An 18,740-nucleotide genomic window follows, 5' to 3' on the forward strand; every position below is an offset into this window, starting at 1 on the left:
TTTTAACTTACCAATTTCTGAAAATTCCATTCAAAATATTCAGGCCCTAAATTGAAATTCCATTTCCAACAGTCACTAAATTTAACTTTATCTCTCAATCTCAGAAAGTGTATCTGCGTTTTACATGTATTTGCATAGGTGGCATCGGAGTTTGGCCCAAGCTAAAGCTTCCTCTTAAAACAATTTACACAGGTCAGCTAGAATGCATTCAGCAGAAGGGAGAAAAGAAAGGCAGAAATAAGGAGTTAGTAATGGCTGTCAGTGAGGAGCTCATTCTCGCATCTATAAATGAGTCGGCCCAACGCCCGAGTGAGCCTGACTTAGTAGATACAGGGCATGGCAATTGAAGCCTTATCAAACCTCAAGGTTACACAAAACTTATTCAAGATGGTAAATAAACCTACCGAATCCCTAGACAATGCTGTCATGCAGCTGCAAGCTTACAATTTAAACGCCCACCTGCCCTTTTCTTTAACTTCTTTAAATCTCTACTCTACTCCTTGCATCTGTTGTGCCAGTCCAAAAAAGTGATATCTATCGGCCTGATTGCTTTACACATGACAAAGCTGCACCTCCGGCAAGAGCAAAAACATTCTCTTCAATGACATATTGTTTGGTGCTACTTTGCCAACTAACTATTATAAATGCCCATCATCTCAAAAAGCAAAATGAAGGACTTCAGTGGTGCATTTGTGGTCTTTAGAGGCAATTGCCTGCTTCAGTTATGCTGCCTCCTCCAGAGTGGACAACTCCGGAGCTGTCATAGCGTGAAGTTTTTTTTAAGCCTACCTACATCCGACGACAACTTTCCGTGGCATCACAACCAAAGCTATGCGCACGTGCTTGCACATACGAAGCTTCTGCTTTTGTGTTACTCTGCCAAGTAGTGTCGACGTTTTGCTGGCGGTCTACACTACCAGGAAAACCAGAAAGCCAAAACTAGGAGCAGCAAGTAGCGAAAATATTTTTCCTAAGCAAGTTTTTTATTTGTTATGAAATAAATCTTGGAATAAAAAAATTGAAATAATGACGGGTACGAACTGTTTTACGCTACGTAGTTTCCAGTTGCCTGCATTCGTGGCCTACATGCAGATGCGCAGTAAAAAAATTTGTGCTTCGGCTCCGTAGCTTTGGCTGCCAGGTATACTTCGTCTTGCTCTAAATAGTGCCCTTTTATTCTTGTGAATTCCGTGCCAGCATTGCGGAATCCTTTCTGTATTAGCCCAGGCTATTCTCGCTCCCAATGTCGGTCGTATAGTATAAAGTTTAACACCACCTTCATTTGGCTGTTTTGTCATTCTAAGTAACACTAAGTCTGTGTTTGAATCAAAATGCACTGACGTACACCCACAGCTGTAGCTAGATTCAGCAAAATAAATTGAAGAGATCTCGACACTGATAAGGTCGTGGTGCCATCTGATGGCAGGCATTAACACCACTGAACCACTGCCAAACCTCTGCAAAATAATGTCTAGAGTTTGGCAGAACATTGCATCTATTGTTCTCTGTGGTTCTACATCAGCACAGCCTCCACAATTAAAGAAATGACAGGCACGACATTGTTCTCCTCCTCGCGACACTAACTTCCCCACTCCAGAATGTTCTAGCAAACAACAGAATGTCCTTTTTCTACTTGGAAACCATTATGGAGTGGGGAAAACATAATATAAGAAGCTGCATGCCTTGTATCAGTTTACAAACAAAACAAAAGCAAGAGGATGTCGATGCAAGCAATTTCTTTGCACCATGTTCATTGTTTATTCTTTCATTCTGCTTCATTACTTCATGTTGCTTTGACCGTAAAACCACATTTTGATTCTTTTTTTTTCTCTCCTTTAGCTCATCGGTAAGCTAGATTGGATGCCACTTCAAAATCGGAACACACATGAACATTTACATACTGTTTGACAGAAAGCACACAGATGCTTGCCTGATTGAAGCTGCAACAAACATCTATTTTCATAAACGATAAATACACCACTTTCGTAACCAATGAGGTCCGGGCATGCTCACATGCTGGACCAAATAGAACTGGTGAAAGAGAAAAGCGACGTGACAGGCAAGACACAACAGAACAGGGCAGGACAAAGCACGTTGGGCAGGAAAGCATAATTAAGAAAAATAAATTAAGGAAGCATTCAAGGCAGCCAAGAGAAATGACAAGGTCGCGAAGAAAAGGATACATGCGTGGAGAACCGCAGTGAGCTAAAAAAATGCAGAGGACAGAGAGACATTCAATTGAAAACAAGCCGCTGCAAAGTGCCAGAAAAAAACAAACAGATGTGCTTTCACAACAGAAGAATGCAGGATAAGTTGGCAGAATTGCATGCTCTACAAAAAAGAAAAAAAAAAGAAAAAGCACAAGAAAGGCGAGGACACAAATGGAGCAAGGCACACAATGCTTCAGTTTCATTGTGTGTCTTCCTACAGTTGCATCCCTGTCTTTTTTGTGCCGTTTCTCACAAAGAAGGTGCCTGTAGGCCTCCTACCGGGTGGCAGAGGGTCGGGGTAGACGAGGGAGCAGAGCAGTGTAGTAGACTCTTTCTCCCTGATGTTGCCGCACCGGCACTGGTTCGAGTTGAGCAGCGTCCAACCAAACAGCTTGCTCACCTGGCTGCCCGTCTCGCTAGCTTTCCTGCCGCAAGAGACAAGCACCGGCTCATGGTGTGATCGGCCCGAGACATGAACAGTGGACACATGCAGTCATGGGCCCTGCTAACCAGTGAACAAGGGAGGGGCTAAGCTTTACAGTAGCACTGCCCCCTCCCATACATACACCTTATTATAATAAATAGCACAGAAATCTCAATACACCTAGCTCAGCATAGCCAAAATTCGTTACGTTAAATTAAACCGGAATGTTATTTAAGATCAGCATGACTTTGCTGCACATCTTACAGCTTTCCATTTTTTATTATTTTCTGCCATGCTGAACGATGAACCATGAACAACACTGTGTAGAACCACGTGCACTTATGGAGTGTCAAGCATGACCTCCCAGATTGGGGGGCATACAGATGTGGCCTTCAATTTTAAGTGGGCCCCTTCGATTATCAGTCCCCGACAGTCCTGGACTGCTTAGGACTGCTGTGCCACATTCAATTTCGCTCAGACAGCTTTGAAAGCTTTGCTCACCAATCCGAGAACTGCCAGAATTGCGTTAATTTTTTCACAGACTGCAGGTCACGGACTGTCTGCGGACTGTCAGAGGTGTCAGCAGATTTTTGCTTGGACCATCGCAAGCAGCTAGAAGATGATGGAAGTCTAAAAAAAATGTGTGTGGCATTTGCTGCTATGTTATGAAAGATGCCATGTGCATCTGTGTACTTTGCACGTTCCAGATGGCAAATATTGTGCACTTAGCTATCGCATCTTTAACATCGGTGCTTTGTATGCCATCATGCGAGCTTTTCATGAGCCGTGAAAATGCTGCAGCTTTAGTCTTCATGTTTCTTTAAAAGACAAGCACAGTGGTAAGGTGCACAAGATTGCTTTTCTTGATGAATTTCGCTAAATCTGTCATGCTCATTGCTATATATGTAGTAAACAGGTGTATTTCACTTTTCAGGTGAGTGAAGCTGGTGTCCGAGGAAGCATGTTATATTGCATATGGCTATTTCACGCTGGTAGCTGGGTTGGTACATAATTGGAGCTTCGCCGATCATCCTTTCCTGCTGCCAGGTTTGAGCATTTGCGTTTTGATGTACAGGATTAGTAGACGATGTACACGTAATATGTCCTAGATACCGGTCGGGTGTTTCGTAGGCAGCCTCATGAGCTTTGAGCATATCGGCGGGCGCTTTCTAAGTGAACAGCTATGTCGCAAGATAGCAATTTTGTTTACGTTTGTGTGAGAATTCCGCTTACATTTTGCAGGCAATGAGCTAGCTTAATTACAGCGGTGAATCTGCATGAAGAGCAAGAGCACAACATAGACTACGCTTTGCAAACACATTCTATGTATTCAAGAAGCGATTCCACCGGGCAAAGCTTTATGGATGCGTCGGAGACGTGGCCTGTAAGACTGCACATCTCGGAGGCCAAGCTAATGAATACGTTGAGTAGTGGGGTTAGCTATGACCAGACGACGGCAGCCAGGAGAGTGATTTCCAGTTACGGTGCTTTCGAGCAAGACTTCTGACCCCCGACGTCTGGATCACATGTCTGTGACTTGTGACGTGTCAGGGCTAGCCAGACTGGAAGCCAGGGACGCTTTGCGGACAGTCCGCAGTAGCGCATCCAGGATCTCTGCCAGGGGGGGGTTGACAGTTTGCCAATACCATCTAAACAGCACTAATTTCGATTTCTTAACGGGAAATTGTAAAAAAAATGCGCTTTTTGCGAGTGTGCAGACGATTGCGCATCTTACATCTTAGTTGCAGTATACTCAAATGCGTAAGGAAAGAAAAGGGGTTAAACAAAAGGGGGGGGGTTAAGTCAGCCTCAGGGGGGGGGGGGGTTACAACCCCCGAATCCCCCCCGTCGGTGCGCCACTGACAGTCCGGTACAGGATAATCGAAGAGGTCCAGTGCTCCTGCGTGCACTGCCTAGTCTCAGAGGTCACGCATGAAAGTTGACCACAGTGTCAAGTGTTCACACCCATATGCTGAGTGGCAATCCTGGCATGTCAAACGTGACAATTTTATGCATGCTTGCAAGAGTGAGTAGCTTGCACATCCTGCACCACTGCCAACTGGCAGTGTGCTGCAGAAAAGCCTGCCTCATGCATTTGAAGCTAGCATGTTCTGGCACTGAAGAGTGGTGTATCTATAGTACACACCCGTGTGTTTGTTATAAAGAATTTCAGTTTATAGCATGTGAATTCTGCAAAATTTCAGCAAAGAGTTCGATATAACCATAAATTCCGCACATAAGTGTTCCCGTTAATAGAACGCTTTAGCTCGGGGGCTCATATCTAAACACATGGGAAAGGAGAAATTGTTTTTCTCAGCAACCACTGCACCAAATTTGATGAGGTTTGTTGCATTTAAAAGAAAAAGCTACAAGCTAGCGACTGTTGGTAGCAAATTTTTCATTTACGCCGTCAAGTGTTTAATAAATATTGTTGCGAGTCGCAAGTCTTCAGAAAACGAAAGTATCAAGTTTACAACTCTAACTTAGGAATGAAAAATGATATCATAATTCTGTAAATTACATGTAATAGTGCATCTACACTGGACAACATTGATAACTGTCAAATACACAGCTAATATATGAGTAGGACTTTTGCAATACCCTTGTATACAATGTAGCAAATTGACGTAAGGTATAACTCGATATATAAAATATGTCCGCCTTGGATGCCATCACGAAAGCATTTTACATAACTGCAATATCTGTTCTTGGTGCAGAGCTATGAGTTTGTAAACTTCGTGCTTCTATTTTTCTCAAGCGTAACAGTCTTGGAAAATTTCTTTTAAAAAGTTCAGGCTCTAAATCAAAATTTCACTTCCAACAGTCACTAGGATTTAACTCACTCTATCAAATTCAACAAATTTCATTAAAATCAGCCCAGTGGTTATCTCAAAAAAGCGCTTCTGCATTTTACATGCATTTCAATAGGTGGCCTAGGAGTCGAGCCCAAGCTAAAGCTTCCTCTTAATGAGGTTCGATCATGTACTATAACAGCTATGCGATGTCTGTAGAATCTGCTATAATAATAACTTTCAATAATACAATAAATTAAAATAAATAATATAAAATAAATTAAAATAAATATTATACAATAAATTTCATGAGAACGAGAATAGAGTAAGCATGCATCCTAGCGACAATGCAAATGCATTGTCCCTGTTTACATCTACACAAAAGTTGTTGACTACTTTTTAAACAAAGATGCTACATGCTGTAAAACACAAAATATGTACAGTGGAATCTCGATGATACGATCACGGCTAATACGAATTTCCGGATGATACGAATTTTTCTGAGGTCCCGGCCGGGCCCCATTACTTTGCAACGTGCTAGAGAACTGTTGTTACGAGTCGATTTTCGACCCGCGTCGGTTGATACGAATAAACGCCGCCCCACCGACGGCCGCGAAAGAGAACAGCTCGCAGTCACGCGTGTTTTCGCTTTTGGTGCGGAGGCGCGAACGCGGTGCCGGACGGCGCGGAAGCCGCGACTGGGCGCGAGGAGTTTGAAGCGGTGGCGCTTTTGTTGCTTTTGTGCTTTTCTTTTTGTCTCGTCGCTCGCTGCGGCGGCCGCGCTTCCACACGTGCGGCTGCCGCAACGAGCGAAGGTTCGTGCGGTCTATCACTTCAACGGAAACTGAGCGGCGTAAGCACAGTGCATACAATGCGCATAGAAGCCATGTGAAGATCGCTTTCAAGACACAGTGCGCGCGACAACACTGACAGCCGGCACAGGCACAAAGTACAAGAATGCATTTGTTGGCAGAGTAGGAGCCGCCGCCCCAACTCCCTCCCTCCCGCGCTACCTTCCCGCTTTGCTCCTTTCGCGTGGGGAGATTGCGTCGCCCCAGTTACCCTTGCGCTCGGTTGCAAGCATTTGGCCCCGCAGCAAAGCGTCGCCCCCCCCTCCCTCCCTCCCTTCCATACCCCCACGGCCTTTCGCGCAACGGAAGTCGCGTTTTCTCTCCGCTGTGCGTTCGCTGTCTGTGAAGGCGCGCGTCCCCCGCGCGCTTTCACTCGCACATACGGCGCGCGGTGACGACTTTCTCGCCCTTGGACTCGTGCGCCACGTCTCATGCTCCTCCTCCGCATCGCCCTCGTTGATCTCCTCTCCCATCGGTGGGCGCACCTCGTGCTCGCTACCGCCCTTGTCGGCGAGATTTTCCCGCGCAAGCCGCAATTTCGTCTCACGCGGCTGCACTGTAAGCGGTATGCGTATACATGGGGTTCTATGGGAGGGTAAACGGGAGTCGGAAAAGGCCGCATTGTAGCCAGTTCTGCACTATAAACGGTTACAAAATAAGTGGTCTATACTGTAAATGCTTTTTCGTATGTGTGCCTGAGTGAGTTCAGCTCTCGACTCTTTAATTTAGCTAGTTTTAATTGTGTTTCGATGATACGAATTTCGACTAATACGATTTTTTTTCGTGACCCCGTGAGATTCGTATCATCGAGATTCCACTGTATTTATAAGAGTTGTAACCGGGTAAAGCTTGCACAACCCTGTCCTGTTACTGAGAGGCATGCCTACTAATAGTATGTGACATTACGAATGTGCAGCTCATCTCTTCTACCTTGCTTCCTTGACTAGCTAGGCTGCATGTTCCAGTGCTTCTGCTGCTATGGTAAGCTTCAGCGCAAGCTGCGCATACCAGCTCCATTTATGGCTGATAAACCTCTCAGGTAGGGCCATCCTCCCCAGCATTTAACCATAACTGAAATACTGAGGCCTGTACAGTACAGTCCACTATTGAAGAAAACATCTGGCTGGTACATAATAAAGCTCGAAACACTTCTGAAGACTGAAACAAAGACTGAAACTCTTCTAGCTTATCGATCGAAAGAGGATGGCAGGTAGGACACATTAGGCTGACACATATACATTAAAAAAATTGTCAGCATGTTTCACGCCATAATTCAGCTGCACTCGGAAGTCGAAGACTAACTGTGTGCTCCCTTTAAGAGTGGACTGTACTGTACCCTATTTTGTGCTTTCAAATTTATGAACATGTGTGGCATAACTAGTAGCTACCCTGTGATCCAAGTCGTGTGTGCTCTTGATGACGTGATGACAGTATGACCTCTGTCCCTTGCCCCAGCCCTTGCAGGAGGCCCACCTATTAAGGCTGATGTGTACTGTCCATCAAAGTCAGGAAAATGCAAAGGGAAAGGAAGCATGCCTTACTCTGATTTCTGTATGTCGTCGTCTTGAAATTCTGGCGTTTCCTGAAGCACAAGGTACAAGAATTGTTCAAAAAACACATAATGTAGGGGTGTACAAATACTGAATAGCAGATTTCAAATCGAATATCGAATCGAATCAAGAAAAAGAGGCTGAATATCAAATATCAGAATATTTATAAAAAACTGTAATGCTTTAAAATTTTGGGCAAGAAAATACGGTGCTACACATGCTCGGGAGTCTCCTAGTATTGCATAACAAGAATGTTGCAAGCTATCAGCAACTTTGGAGACTGATTGTTCTCGAACAACATTCCAGAGTAGCAAAGCAACTCTTCTCGGGACTGGGTCAACCAACCCGAACCGTGCCAGACTTCCGTTGCACTTTCGGAAAGAGTCACGCAGAGGGGGGAAGACAAAAGCTCCACACGCGGCACACGAGGTCAGGATAGCCAACCGGTTTGAGAAGGCCGATATCCCAGTCGACGCGCACCTGCGCGCCATGATTGACAGGCAACGACGAGTGGTTGCAGTCAAAGAACTTGGCCGATGCCAGGATAAGGGTCCGTATCTAACAGCTCCTCCTTGCCCCAGAAGTTCGGAATGGCCTGTGAACTCAATTCGGCGGCCATGAAGAATGCTGGTAAAGTCTGTAGTACACTGGGGACGAGCTTCCTGTGACGAATTCCTGGATCCCGTGCCCCAGAGAATGTACGTCAAACAAACGAAACAACACAGTGCTGCCCCACGTGCAAGCGCAGGCTCTTGACCTTTGACTCGCCAGGCTATTACTATATCAAAATCAACCCTGTGGTCTTTGTTTTCTTTATTTCAATTTTGATGAAGCAGATCCAACCACCTTTCTAAACAGCTTACCATAAATCCTCAAATGCCGACAAGGCCAGGGTGATATTGCTGCTGCCAAACAATCGTGAGAAAACTAAACCGTTAATGAAAATCGTGAGAAAACTAAACCGTTAATGAAAACTACCATTATAACCATACGCAAACAAAGTTTTGAAGCTATGAGGATGACTTCCAGCCCATAATACAATTACACACCTCGTTATTCAAAGGAAGGAAGGTAATATGTAGAACCAAATCAAAGGGTATAAATAACCAATGCTTCAAAATACTTTATGCAGCCTCACTTTACGAACAGCCTGTTAATAATCTATCACAGTGGGCGACTTATTCTACGTCCTGGTGCCACTGAAAAGCCTAGTCAACTCTGCGGACACATAATCAAAACGCGCCAATTCTACGGTCACTATTCACAACGCATATAGGCATCTCATGCAGACATTTTCTAACGCTTACTCACGTTTCTTCCATTTGCCCATACAGGACACATTAAATGAACAACAAAACTAACCTTGCGTAGCTTACGCACTCACAAGAACCTTTAAACGAAACCACATCTTCTATTAACTGATTCCACGCAGGCTTAATAGAAAACTCGGAACAGTGCTGTTCTGTTTCCTTCTGTTCGCACAGGACATGCTCTAATGGAATCGTACCAATGCTTCTTAGCGTAAATGATTCACTTACTGAAAACCAACGCGCTCAACCTTAAAAAGAAAACTTACGCTTTTAGAAAAGGTTAACTGATACACACGTGCTTTATTGCAGGCATTGAATAAAATCACCTTGACGTTTCAAGTCACTCACAAAAAAAATGAAAGCCTAAGTACTCCTTAACGATGACTTTGCGAAACTAAAGCTTTATGCAAAACACATCTTTCAAGCTTAGCTCCTCAAACGAAAACATTAACGAAGCTTATAACTTGCCAATGAAAGAAACTCTAGCTTCAAATCGCAAAAATTATCAAATGCTCAAAAAAATAAACGAAACAACACGGTTGTTTCTAAGGAAATAGTTTTTTTGTCCATCGTTCCGACTGTTTACGATGGACTCATACTTTTAAGCCGTACTCGAGGTGGTTGCAGTTTGAAAGCTCTTCTAACAAACCAAGAACAACAAGAGGTGTGGCAATTCATCAGCTCTTTCCAGACATCACAGTCTCCTGCCAATTTGTGTCCTGGCGACACGCTTTCATTATGACCTCGGCTGACTGCGTTGCATCTCCCTACCACCTCGTCTCGTCCTGCCACCTTGAGCTCCCTCATAATGCATGCTGCACCCCGAAAAGAATGACGGAATGACTAGGACTATATATAATTGCCCCATGCCCTTTGTCCGCGTTCACACAGAGCATGATTCTGTGATTCTTTTTGTATGTGGGCTAGGTCACACTTGAAATGAACACGTTGCCCACGGAGATCGCACCTTTCCTTTTTTTGCGCCATGCCTTTTTGTGGCTTTCGCTGTTTTCGGCTGCACTACATTCTTCACCGCATTTTGATCTTTACATTGCTTCTTTCTACGGCGTCTTTTCCTCACACTCACTTTTGAGCCATCTGCTCGCGCCTCATGCTGACCATTAAGTATCTTGTCAGTCCGGATCACTGTCTTTTCCACACAGTCTGAGTGATTAAGAATTAAATCATCTCTCTTTTTGCTTTGACTGGCGGACAGCTCGACCGACTCTGGAACAATGCAGCTGGCTTTACTTGAATTACGCAACTCGCAATTCTGTGAACTGCGCTCTGCTACATTGTCCAGCTCATGCTGTGCATAGACACACAGCGTGTTGGTCTCGATCGCTGTCTCACCCACACAGTCTGAATGATTTTCTAAATCATCGCTTTCTTGGCTACCCAGACTGGCGGACAGCTTCACCGATCCCCGAACAAAGCATTTGTCTGACTTTGAGCAACGCAGCTCACACTCCTGCGAATTGCCCTCAACTGTGTTGTCCAGCTTGGACTGCGCTTCGGCACGCAGCCCTGGCTCGACATGGGTGCTCATGTAGGTCGGGTCAGCAGCATTCTTTACTTCGTTAACGACCTTGTTAACATTACCTGCGATATACACACACGGTCACTGTGCCAAGTAATTTACAGCTGGCCTAGCTGTCTCCACAGTGCTCTGTTGGCACAGCACCTCGTCGCTCTTACTACGGCCTTCAACGGCCTCTGTCGCCACTAAGGCATCGTTACCAGATAACACGTTCGGTTCACTTACGAATGTACTGCTAAACTCACAGGTAGTACTCTTCACTTCGGCTTTCGAAGAAAATCTGCAAGCGAGTTTCTCACACTATTACTGCGTACCAACTAGTACTGATTTCTTTGGCTGCCGTTGTCTTTGTTCGATCCACACTTAAAGCTCTTTGTTCAATGCTGCCATTACTTTTTCGTGCTAATGCCGTTCTCGCTCACGCTTCTGTGTTTCCTATACTACTTCCAAAGCAATCTCAATGCTTTTGTCATCATTGCCACTACCTTTAATTGCCTTTTGGATGGCTGTCCCTGTCCTTGTCTCGTCCGCCTCAACGTCCAAAACGTCGCACACCAACAAGTCTGACATCGTCAACCTTCTAATAAGATCCATGGCCGCTGCCCCGAATGGTGGTTAGAACTGTTTCCTTAAATAATTTGTGCAAACTCAAAATATGTTCAAATGCCCGATTCCCAGAACAATCAATATAAACACACAAAATCTGAAGTCTGGCGAATCAAAGGAAAAAACCGCGCACTCACCCATGGATGCAGCCCCACGACATCTGGTTCATCTGTCCGCTGTTTCCAGTTGCATACGACTCCCTGGGCCGAAGGCTCATTCTTCTTCGCTGTTCCCAGTTTCTCCGGACTCTGATCGAAGGTTCATCCCTGTCGCTGTCCCGAGTTGTTCAGGACTCTTTTGTTTGAAGGCTCATTCTTCTTCGCTCGAAGTCATCCTTATCGCTGCCATCAGTTATTAGATCTAGCCGTTCAGTGCGGGAGTTGGGCGACGTTGAGGAACACTTAGAGAAATGAAGGTTTATTTACATTATGTACAGGAGTAGAACAATGCAAATAACAGTAAAAGAGTCATCGTTATGGCTGGCAGCACATCGGACGCTGCGGTCCGCAGCAAGAGGACCAACTCGCTTCTCTATCTTTCTCTCGCTTATACCCCTTCAGTCTGCCGGGGTCACGTCATTTTCAGCTAATCGTTGAGTTCGCTCAGGTGTCGTCATTTTCCTCCTATCGTAGGGCCCGTGCAAGTGGCGTCATGTTCAGCCAATGGGGACACTCCAAGGGCTCTACTCTCCAATGGCTGCCTTCGTCCGGCGTTTCTTCCTCGCCTAGTAGGTGCTCAGCTGGCTGGAGGGGACGGGTTGTTCTTACACGACATTACAGAGTAGCAAAGCAACTCTGCTCGGGACTGGGTCAACTACATCGAGCCGTACCGGCCTCCCATTGCACTTTCGGGAAGAGTCACACGGGGGGGACAAATGCTCCACGCGCGGCACACGAGGTAGGGATAGCCAACCGGTTTGACAAGTCCGATATCCCAGTCGATGCGCACCTGTGCACCATGATTGACAGGCGATGGCGAGTGGTTGCAGTTGAAGAACTTGATCCATGCCGGGAAAATGGTCCGTATCTAACAGCCCTTAAAGCCTTTATTCTTGCGTTCGTCCCCACGCATAACACAGTGGTGGCAGCTGGCCGCATGCTTTCGTAAGTACGTTGTCACCATTCACGATCGTGTCGATAGCAACCGCGGTTTCATCCGCACTTTTTGTAGCAATTGGTAGTTTCATATTGACTTGGTGTGTGCGTCGGCCACCGGCCTTCAGAATTGCAAGGTCACTATTTATGATCGTGTCGATACCAGCCGTGGTTTCATACGCAGCGGTTGCGGCAAACAGTAGTTTCACTTTGACTCAGTGCAAAGTTGTCGAAGATGAAGAGCACCGGCTTCATCACGATTGTCTGACAATTTGTGGGTGACCAGCTCAATGATGAAAAAACAATCGGGATGTGCATGCAGTAGTGAAAAGCCTGTCTCAGATGAAGATGCGCGCCATGGACGTGCTGCGAAGGAAGTCGCGAGACCTTCGCCGCTGCAAGCGCTAATCAGTCAATAGATGAGGAGAATTCGAAGGTTCTACTCCGGTGGCGGCTGCATATGTCATTTCTTTTTTGGACATGTGCATGCTGATAAGAGGGCAAAAGTTATAAGGAAGGCAAAATAAGAAGCCAGATGATCTGTATTCATTCGTGTTTGACATTAGCTCTCTCATTTTTAAGGTGCAACATACTAAACAAGTTTTTGCCTCATGTGTTCAGACTATCAAGCAGCTGCTTCCACTTTATGCTGAAATCAGACTGTCGAGTAGCGAGACATCACAAAATATATAGGCAGCACACAACACAGGAATTGTCAGTCAAGGAGACAATATAACAGTCTTTGCTTACCGAGTGTATCTGTTGAAGCACAAATCGTGTCCAGCTCTGCACGAGTCGTGGGAAGTTGACCTTCTTGCGAGCATCATCCGAATCGGAAAGTAAGAGGCCCAAGGCAGACGCTTCCGGGATAGTCCGAAATGCACGAAGAAAATTGCTTGCCTGTGTAAGTCAGCAAAGATGGCACTATCATTTAGTGACAGAGTTTGCATCAGTTCCCGTGAAAAAAAAAGAAAAACAATAGAGCTCTTTAATCTTTTAATAACTTTTCGAAATCATGAAAAAGTATCATCACAGGCTAAAGTAACATTACTATTGATAGAAAAAACAGTGCCTGCAATGATGGGCAAACATTTTAGTTCACATAAACAAAAAGGCTTTGCAAACGAATAACAATAATGCCAGCCAGACTGAATTTGCTTGATTTTTGGTTTACAATAACCTTGTGGCCAAATGTCTGAACAGTATCTACTAAGCTAAAGCAGAAACTATTAGAGTTAAGTGCATCACAAAATTTGAAGGTTTTCCAGGGTCTTGAAAATTGCACTCGAATGTTAAAGGATTTGCAAGGGGCTACCAGGACTGCTACAAACTATGCAGAAAAGTTAGGAAGCACAAAAACTGTTGTGATCCAACCAAAAAGTTACAATGGCAAAAGAAAGGTGACCTAGGTTTGTGGCTGTTAGATGCAGGAAGAGAAGCTACATTAAGGAATGAACATTTCCTGTGATATATGAGGTGTGTTCAAAAAGAAACCAAGCTTTTGCTATAACACCTTTACTGCTTATGGTACAACATTTTAAGTGCTGTCCCCTTCAAAGCAGTCCCCTCTACTGGCAATGCACTCTTCCCATCTTTTCTTCCATTTTTGGAAAGCCTCCTGGAACGCACTTTCTGGAATGGCGCGCAGGTCTCTCCTCAAATTTGTCCTGGATCTCCTCTACGGTTTGGAAAAGACGTCCTTTCAAGGCGGTTTCCAGGTTGGAGAAGAGAAAAAAGTCTGCTGGGGGCTAGGTCCAGAGAATATGATGGGTGGGGTACAACAGGTGTGTGGTGTTTCGCTAAGTAGCTGCGGACAAGGAGCGATGCGTGAGCCGGGGCATTGTCATGATGCAACATCCAAGCCCGATTTTCCCACAATTCAGGCCTCTTACTGCGCACAGAATCTCTCAAACGTGCTAGGCTTCCCTCGTAAACTTCTTTGTTTACCGTCTGACCATGTGGCACAAATTCCTGATGGACAATGCCTATGCAGTCAAAAAACACAGTCAACATCACCTTCATTTTTGGCCAACTCATGCGTGCTTTTTTTGGACGAGGAGAACCTTTGGCCACCCACTGCGATGACTGCACTTTCGTTTCAACATCATAGCCATAAACCCATGTCTCATCGCCTGTTATGATGTTCTTAAGAATGTTATCATTGTCATCGGCCGCGGCGAGCAGTTCCTGGCTGATTTCAACACGGGTCTGCTTCTGTTCATCAGTCAACAAACGCGGCAGGAATTTTGCACTGACACGGCACATCCCAAGTTTGTCACTCAAAATTTAATGACATGATCTTGTGCTGAGATTCACTTCGTCAGCGACTTCTCGAACAGTCAAACAACGATTTCCACGAATCACAGTTCGAACTTCTCTCGACGTGGTTATCATCTGTGAATGTGGAAGGTTGTCCAGGCTTGGGTTCGTCACCGACCGACATTCTTCCATCTTCAAAACGCTTGAACCAATCATAGCACTGCATGCGACTGATACAGTCCTCCCCGTATGCTTGGCTAAGCAACTGAAATGTCTCTTGTGAAAGTTTTCCCAAGTTTGTAACAGAACTTCACACACAAATGCCGTTCTTCCAATTCCTTCCTTGTCACTTTGGCACCAATCCAAAGAACAGCTTGTTCATGTGCTCACTTCAGTGGCTGTAGCTCACCAACTAACGGTCAGAGCGAAACGTGGCAAATGGCAGTTTGTTGTCTAAACCTGCCGCTACATGCGATCAGTAGTCGCAGCGCGCTCCCTCTGCCGGTTGGCATGCTATTTCAAAAGTTCGGTTCCTTTTTGAACACACCTTGTACTCTCACTTTCACACAAAATGACAGTCAACCGGTACAGCACCTTGTTGCAGTGAACGGCAGTCATTGATGTAGGTAATGCTTCTGTTGCCCTCATATTGGCATGTTGTAATGATTGTAGTGATGGTAAAGAACCAAGCACTACCAAAAGTTCGAGTTAAGAATCTAACGCTTTGTTGGGCAAACTTGTGCCCAGAAATACGAACAACGTTCAACACACAATGATAGCAGTTAGCACAATCGTCAGCTGTTGAATCTAATCTTATTGCTCAAGCTAGACCGGTATCTATACATACATCGACGTACATTCCAGAGCAATTGCTACAGTGCTCACATGGGCTTGAGAATGCACAACATTACTTGTGACATGCGCAGAATCCGATCAGACATGCCTTGCTTGCTGTAAAGATGGCAACAACATTTGAGAAATTTCCGATACAGTAGGTGCGTCTTTCTCCGAGTGATAACACAGATAATGTGATGAAAACAGACACCAGAAAAAAGTAAAATGACACCTGGAAATATTAATACTCTCGACAGTGATGAGATGTGAAAGTAGCACACATGGCAAGTGTGCAAGTTACGAGCGAGTGTCACTTGTAACATCTGCTTTTTCTGCTTTAGTCGAATGGTGCACACGAGAAATGATATAACCAAGCACCTGTTTTAGAATATGGCCTCTGTATTTGAGCACACAGTACAAGCTTTGGAATGAAATTTTTTTTAGCAGAGATGACCCCTTAGTACAAAAATAAGCTCATCTATCATGTTGCTTGGTTTTGTATAAAAGTGGCCTAATCAAAATTATATGGAAGCAATGGTAGGACTGACATATTCGAAACTCCAGGAGTATAGCGAACCAATTTAGCTTAAATGAATATATTTGTCGTCAGTGTCCTTTTAATATAACAATGCAAAGCACATCATATGATCAAATGTGGCGAACCTGGCAGGGTATGCCCTGGGCAGTGTCCAACATGTGAAAGAGGAAGCCCAGCTCACACGCGAGGCAGAACTCTCGCTGGCAGCTGTGGTTCATGATGGCACATCGCAAGGGCTCCGTAAAGTACAGAACCTGTCATCAAGCACATCAAAAACCATTTACATTCCTCTTGAAATACTTGAGAAATCACATGGGAGTGGAAAAAATGGCTCACAATTACCATCACCCCAAAAAGCATAAACAGGAATAGGCCTACATTTTAAGCAAACTTCTTACCAGGCTAGCTGCTGCTCAGTTCAGAAATATATGCACTGTAGTCGCAAAAAATATATATATATATATATACAGTAGAATCTCATTAATTCGAACTACACAGGGACCTGAAATTTCTTTGAATAGAACTTAGTTCAAACTAAGGAGAGCCCGCTTTAAATATAGCACCCAATCAATTGTGCAGTACAATGCAAAACCATCACTGGGCTCGCATTGAACAAGTGTTTATCTTTCCTCCATCAGCGCACAACAGCATATGCTGGAAGAAGCCTAGGTTTTATATAAAGTACAAGCGTGATAAGAGCGCGCCTCGCGCTCTATTTGCTGTGGGCAAGTGTGCGGTAACATGATCAAGCGTATGCTGGAGGTTCCTTCCTGCTCCTTCTAAACAGGATGGGAAAGGAGGGCGTGTGCCGCTCTGCTTGCTTGGGTTCAAACTCGGCTCCCCTCATCATCATTACGGCACGCGACATTACGGTAGCTAGCGATGCATTGAATTCAGCTTCCTTCGACCTTCGCCACGGGTTTGTCCGAAAAGCAGTCCATGCATGGGAGTGAGAATACATAGGATTTTGCCAGGACCAACAGAGCAGTTCTAATTATCTATCAATTTAAATTAAGAGATTTCTAATTATCGGGATTTCACTGTACTGCCTGCCTTGAAACCAGAAACAAGGCGAGTGAGAAACTTTGAAACCTTACGCTATGCTTAAGGGTAGGTAACATGAACAACACAAGGAGGAGGGCCCGCTGCAGCAGAAGTATATTTTAAAGGAGATTGATTGACTGATTGATTGATTGATTCTAACATCCCAATACAATGCCTGGGCTATGTGAGATGCCACAGTAGAGAGCTCTAGACTACCAGAGTTCTTTATCATGCACTTAAATCTAAGCACTTGGGCCCTTCCGCATTACGCCCCCATTGGAATGTGGCCAGGAATAAAATTCATGACCTCATGCTCAGCACCAAAACATCAGAGCCACTTAGCCGTTGCGGTACCTGCCCAACAAAATGGTGTGCACTTTCAATAAAGACACGAGTGCAGGACTGTTCACCTCAGAAGACAAAATCGCAAGTAGAACACTGAAGAAAGTCATTTAGATCTCATTGATTTAGGTATTGCCATATATGGTTCTTTCGAAGAAATAGACACGACTGTAAGGGTGTAAGAAAGGGCATCACCTGAATCATGTTATTGCAGTACGCATTAGGCAGATTTGTCTCAAGGCCTGCAAAGCAGGTGCGGTTGTAGAGGTTAAAGTCAAAGTCCTCAATGCCCATCTTGGAGTACTTCACATCAATCTTCTTATACCATTGAGGAATCATGTCAGTCTCCTCGCCTGCAGGACATTTATTGAAAATGTGCATTATAACCAAAATAGCCATCAGTACTTCACAACATGCCAACTTCACCACAGAGGGAACATCTTACCAAGGAAGAAATGCAGCTTTAGGTGCACATAGTTTCAAACAGTAGCCTCTATTACATTTGCACTACTGCTATAGCACCAAGATGAACAGAAGCCATAACACAAGAAATGCAACTATCAAACGTTTTTACTTTCATGGCTGAAAGCTTCCCTACTTGTGCTGTCGTATGCGTGCAGTTTGTGTTTGTGCTTGCATTAACGGCACAGATAAAACACACGGTACTCTTAAATAGCCACACTCGTCACTTTATTGGCATCCATAGCAGCAAAAGAAGAGCAGGAAGTGTGAAGATTACTTGCGCTAGTGAGTGAACAGTTTCTTGCTGCACAAACTCATCCTAACACATCAACATAAATGAAGATCAAAAAAACGTTCCTTAAAGAAACTCCCCACCCAATTGTGACACTAAAGCAATCACAACCGCTGACATTGCGTACTTAAAAGCTATCAAGCTGATCAGGTTAGCAAGCTTTCAACAATGACACCACTTTAAAAGAAGACATATTACTAGGGGCATGCGAATATTTGAAAAGTTCGAATATTATCAAATATTATATTTTGATTGATTGTTCACCTAAGAACACAATTTGAATTTTGAATATTCGTATTCGATTCAAAAAATAGATATTCGAAAATGTTCGAATATTTGGTTCGATACGAGCATTCGAATAAAATTCAATATATTGCTGCCTGCGCGGGATCAAACACAGTTCTTTGCATTTGCTTCTATCTAATTCTAACCCAAGAATACTGGGGCAATATTGTGCTGAATTTTGTGATGACTTCATGCTGCTAGCAAAAGTTTGCCTGTAAAGCACACTTGGCCACTAAACGTCTGAAGTTTGCGGGAAAGCCAGGATCTCAGTAGCAAGGGGCACAGGTTCGCAAACAGCGAGGGCGCA

The 18,740-nt window shown here is 44.5% G+C and overlaps 1 protein-coding gene across 15 annotated transcripts in view; it reads right to left on the reverse strand.

The window, feature by feature from the left end:
* Window positions 1-18,740, reverse strand: part of LOC119441720 (PAN2-PAN3 deadenylation complex catalytic subunit PAN2) — a 201,891-nt gene that overhangs the window by 150,995 nt on the left and 32,156 nt on the right. For 12 of the 15 annotated variants that reach the window (XM_049661568.1, XM_049661569.1, XM_049661570.1 and 9 more), the window contains 5 exons: window positions 17,590-17,747; window positions 16,134-16,262; window positions 13,128-13,277; window positions 7,819-7,859; window positions 2,490-2,635 (listed from right to left, as the gene is read on the reverse strand). In XM_049661568.1, coding sequence (XP_049517525.1) covers window positions 2,490-2,635; window positions 7,819-7,859; window positions 13,128-13,277; window positions 16,134-16,262; window positions 17,590-17,747 — 624 coding nt within the window. The remainder of the gene's footprint in view (window positions 1-2,489; window positions 2,636-7,818; window positions 7,860-13,127; window positions 13,278-16,133; window positions 16,263-17,589; window positions 17,748-18,740) is intronic. The other 3 variants (XM_049661563.1, XM_049661561.1, XM_049661559.1) reach the window with 3 other exon arrangements.

The sequence above is a fragment of the Dermacentor silvarum genome, chromosome 2 (genome assembly GCF_013339745.2).
Source record: "Dermacentor silvarum isolate Dsil-2018 chromosome 2, BIME_Dsil_1.4, whole genome shotgun sequence".
NCBI lineage: Eukaryota > Metazoa > Arthropoda > Arachnida > Ixodida > Ixodidae > Dermacentor > Dermacentor silvarum.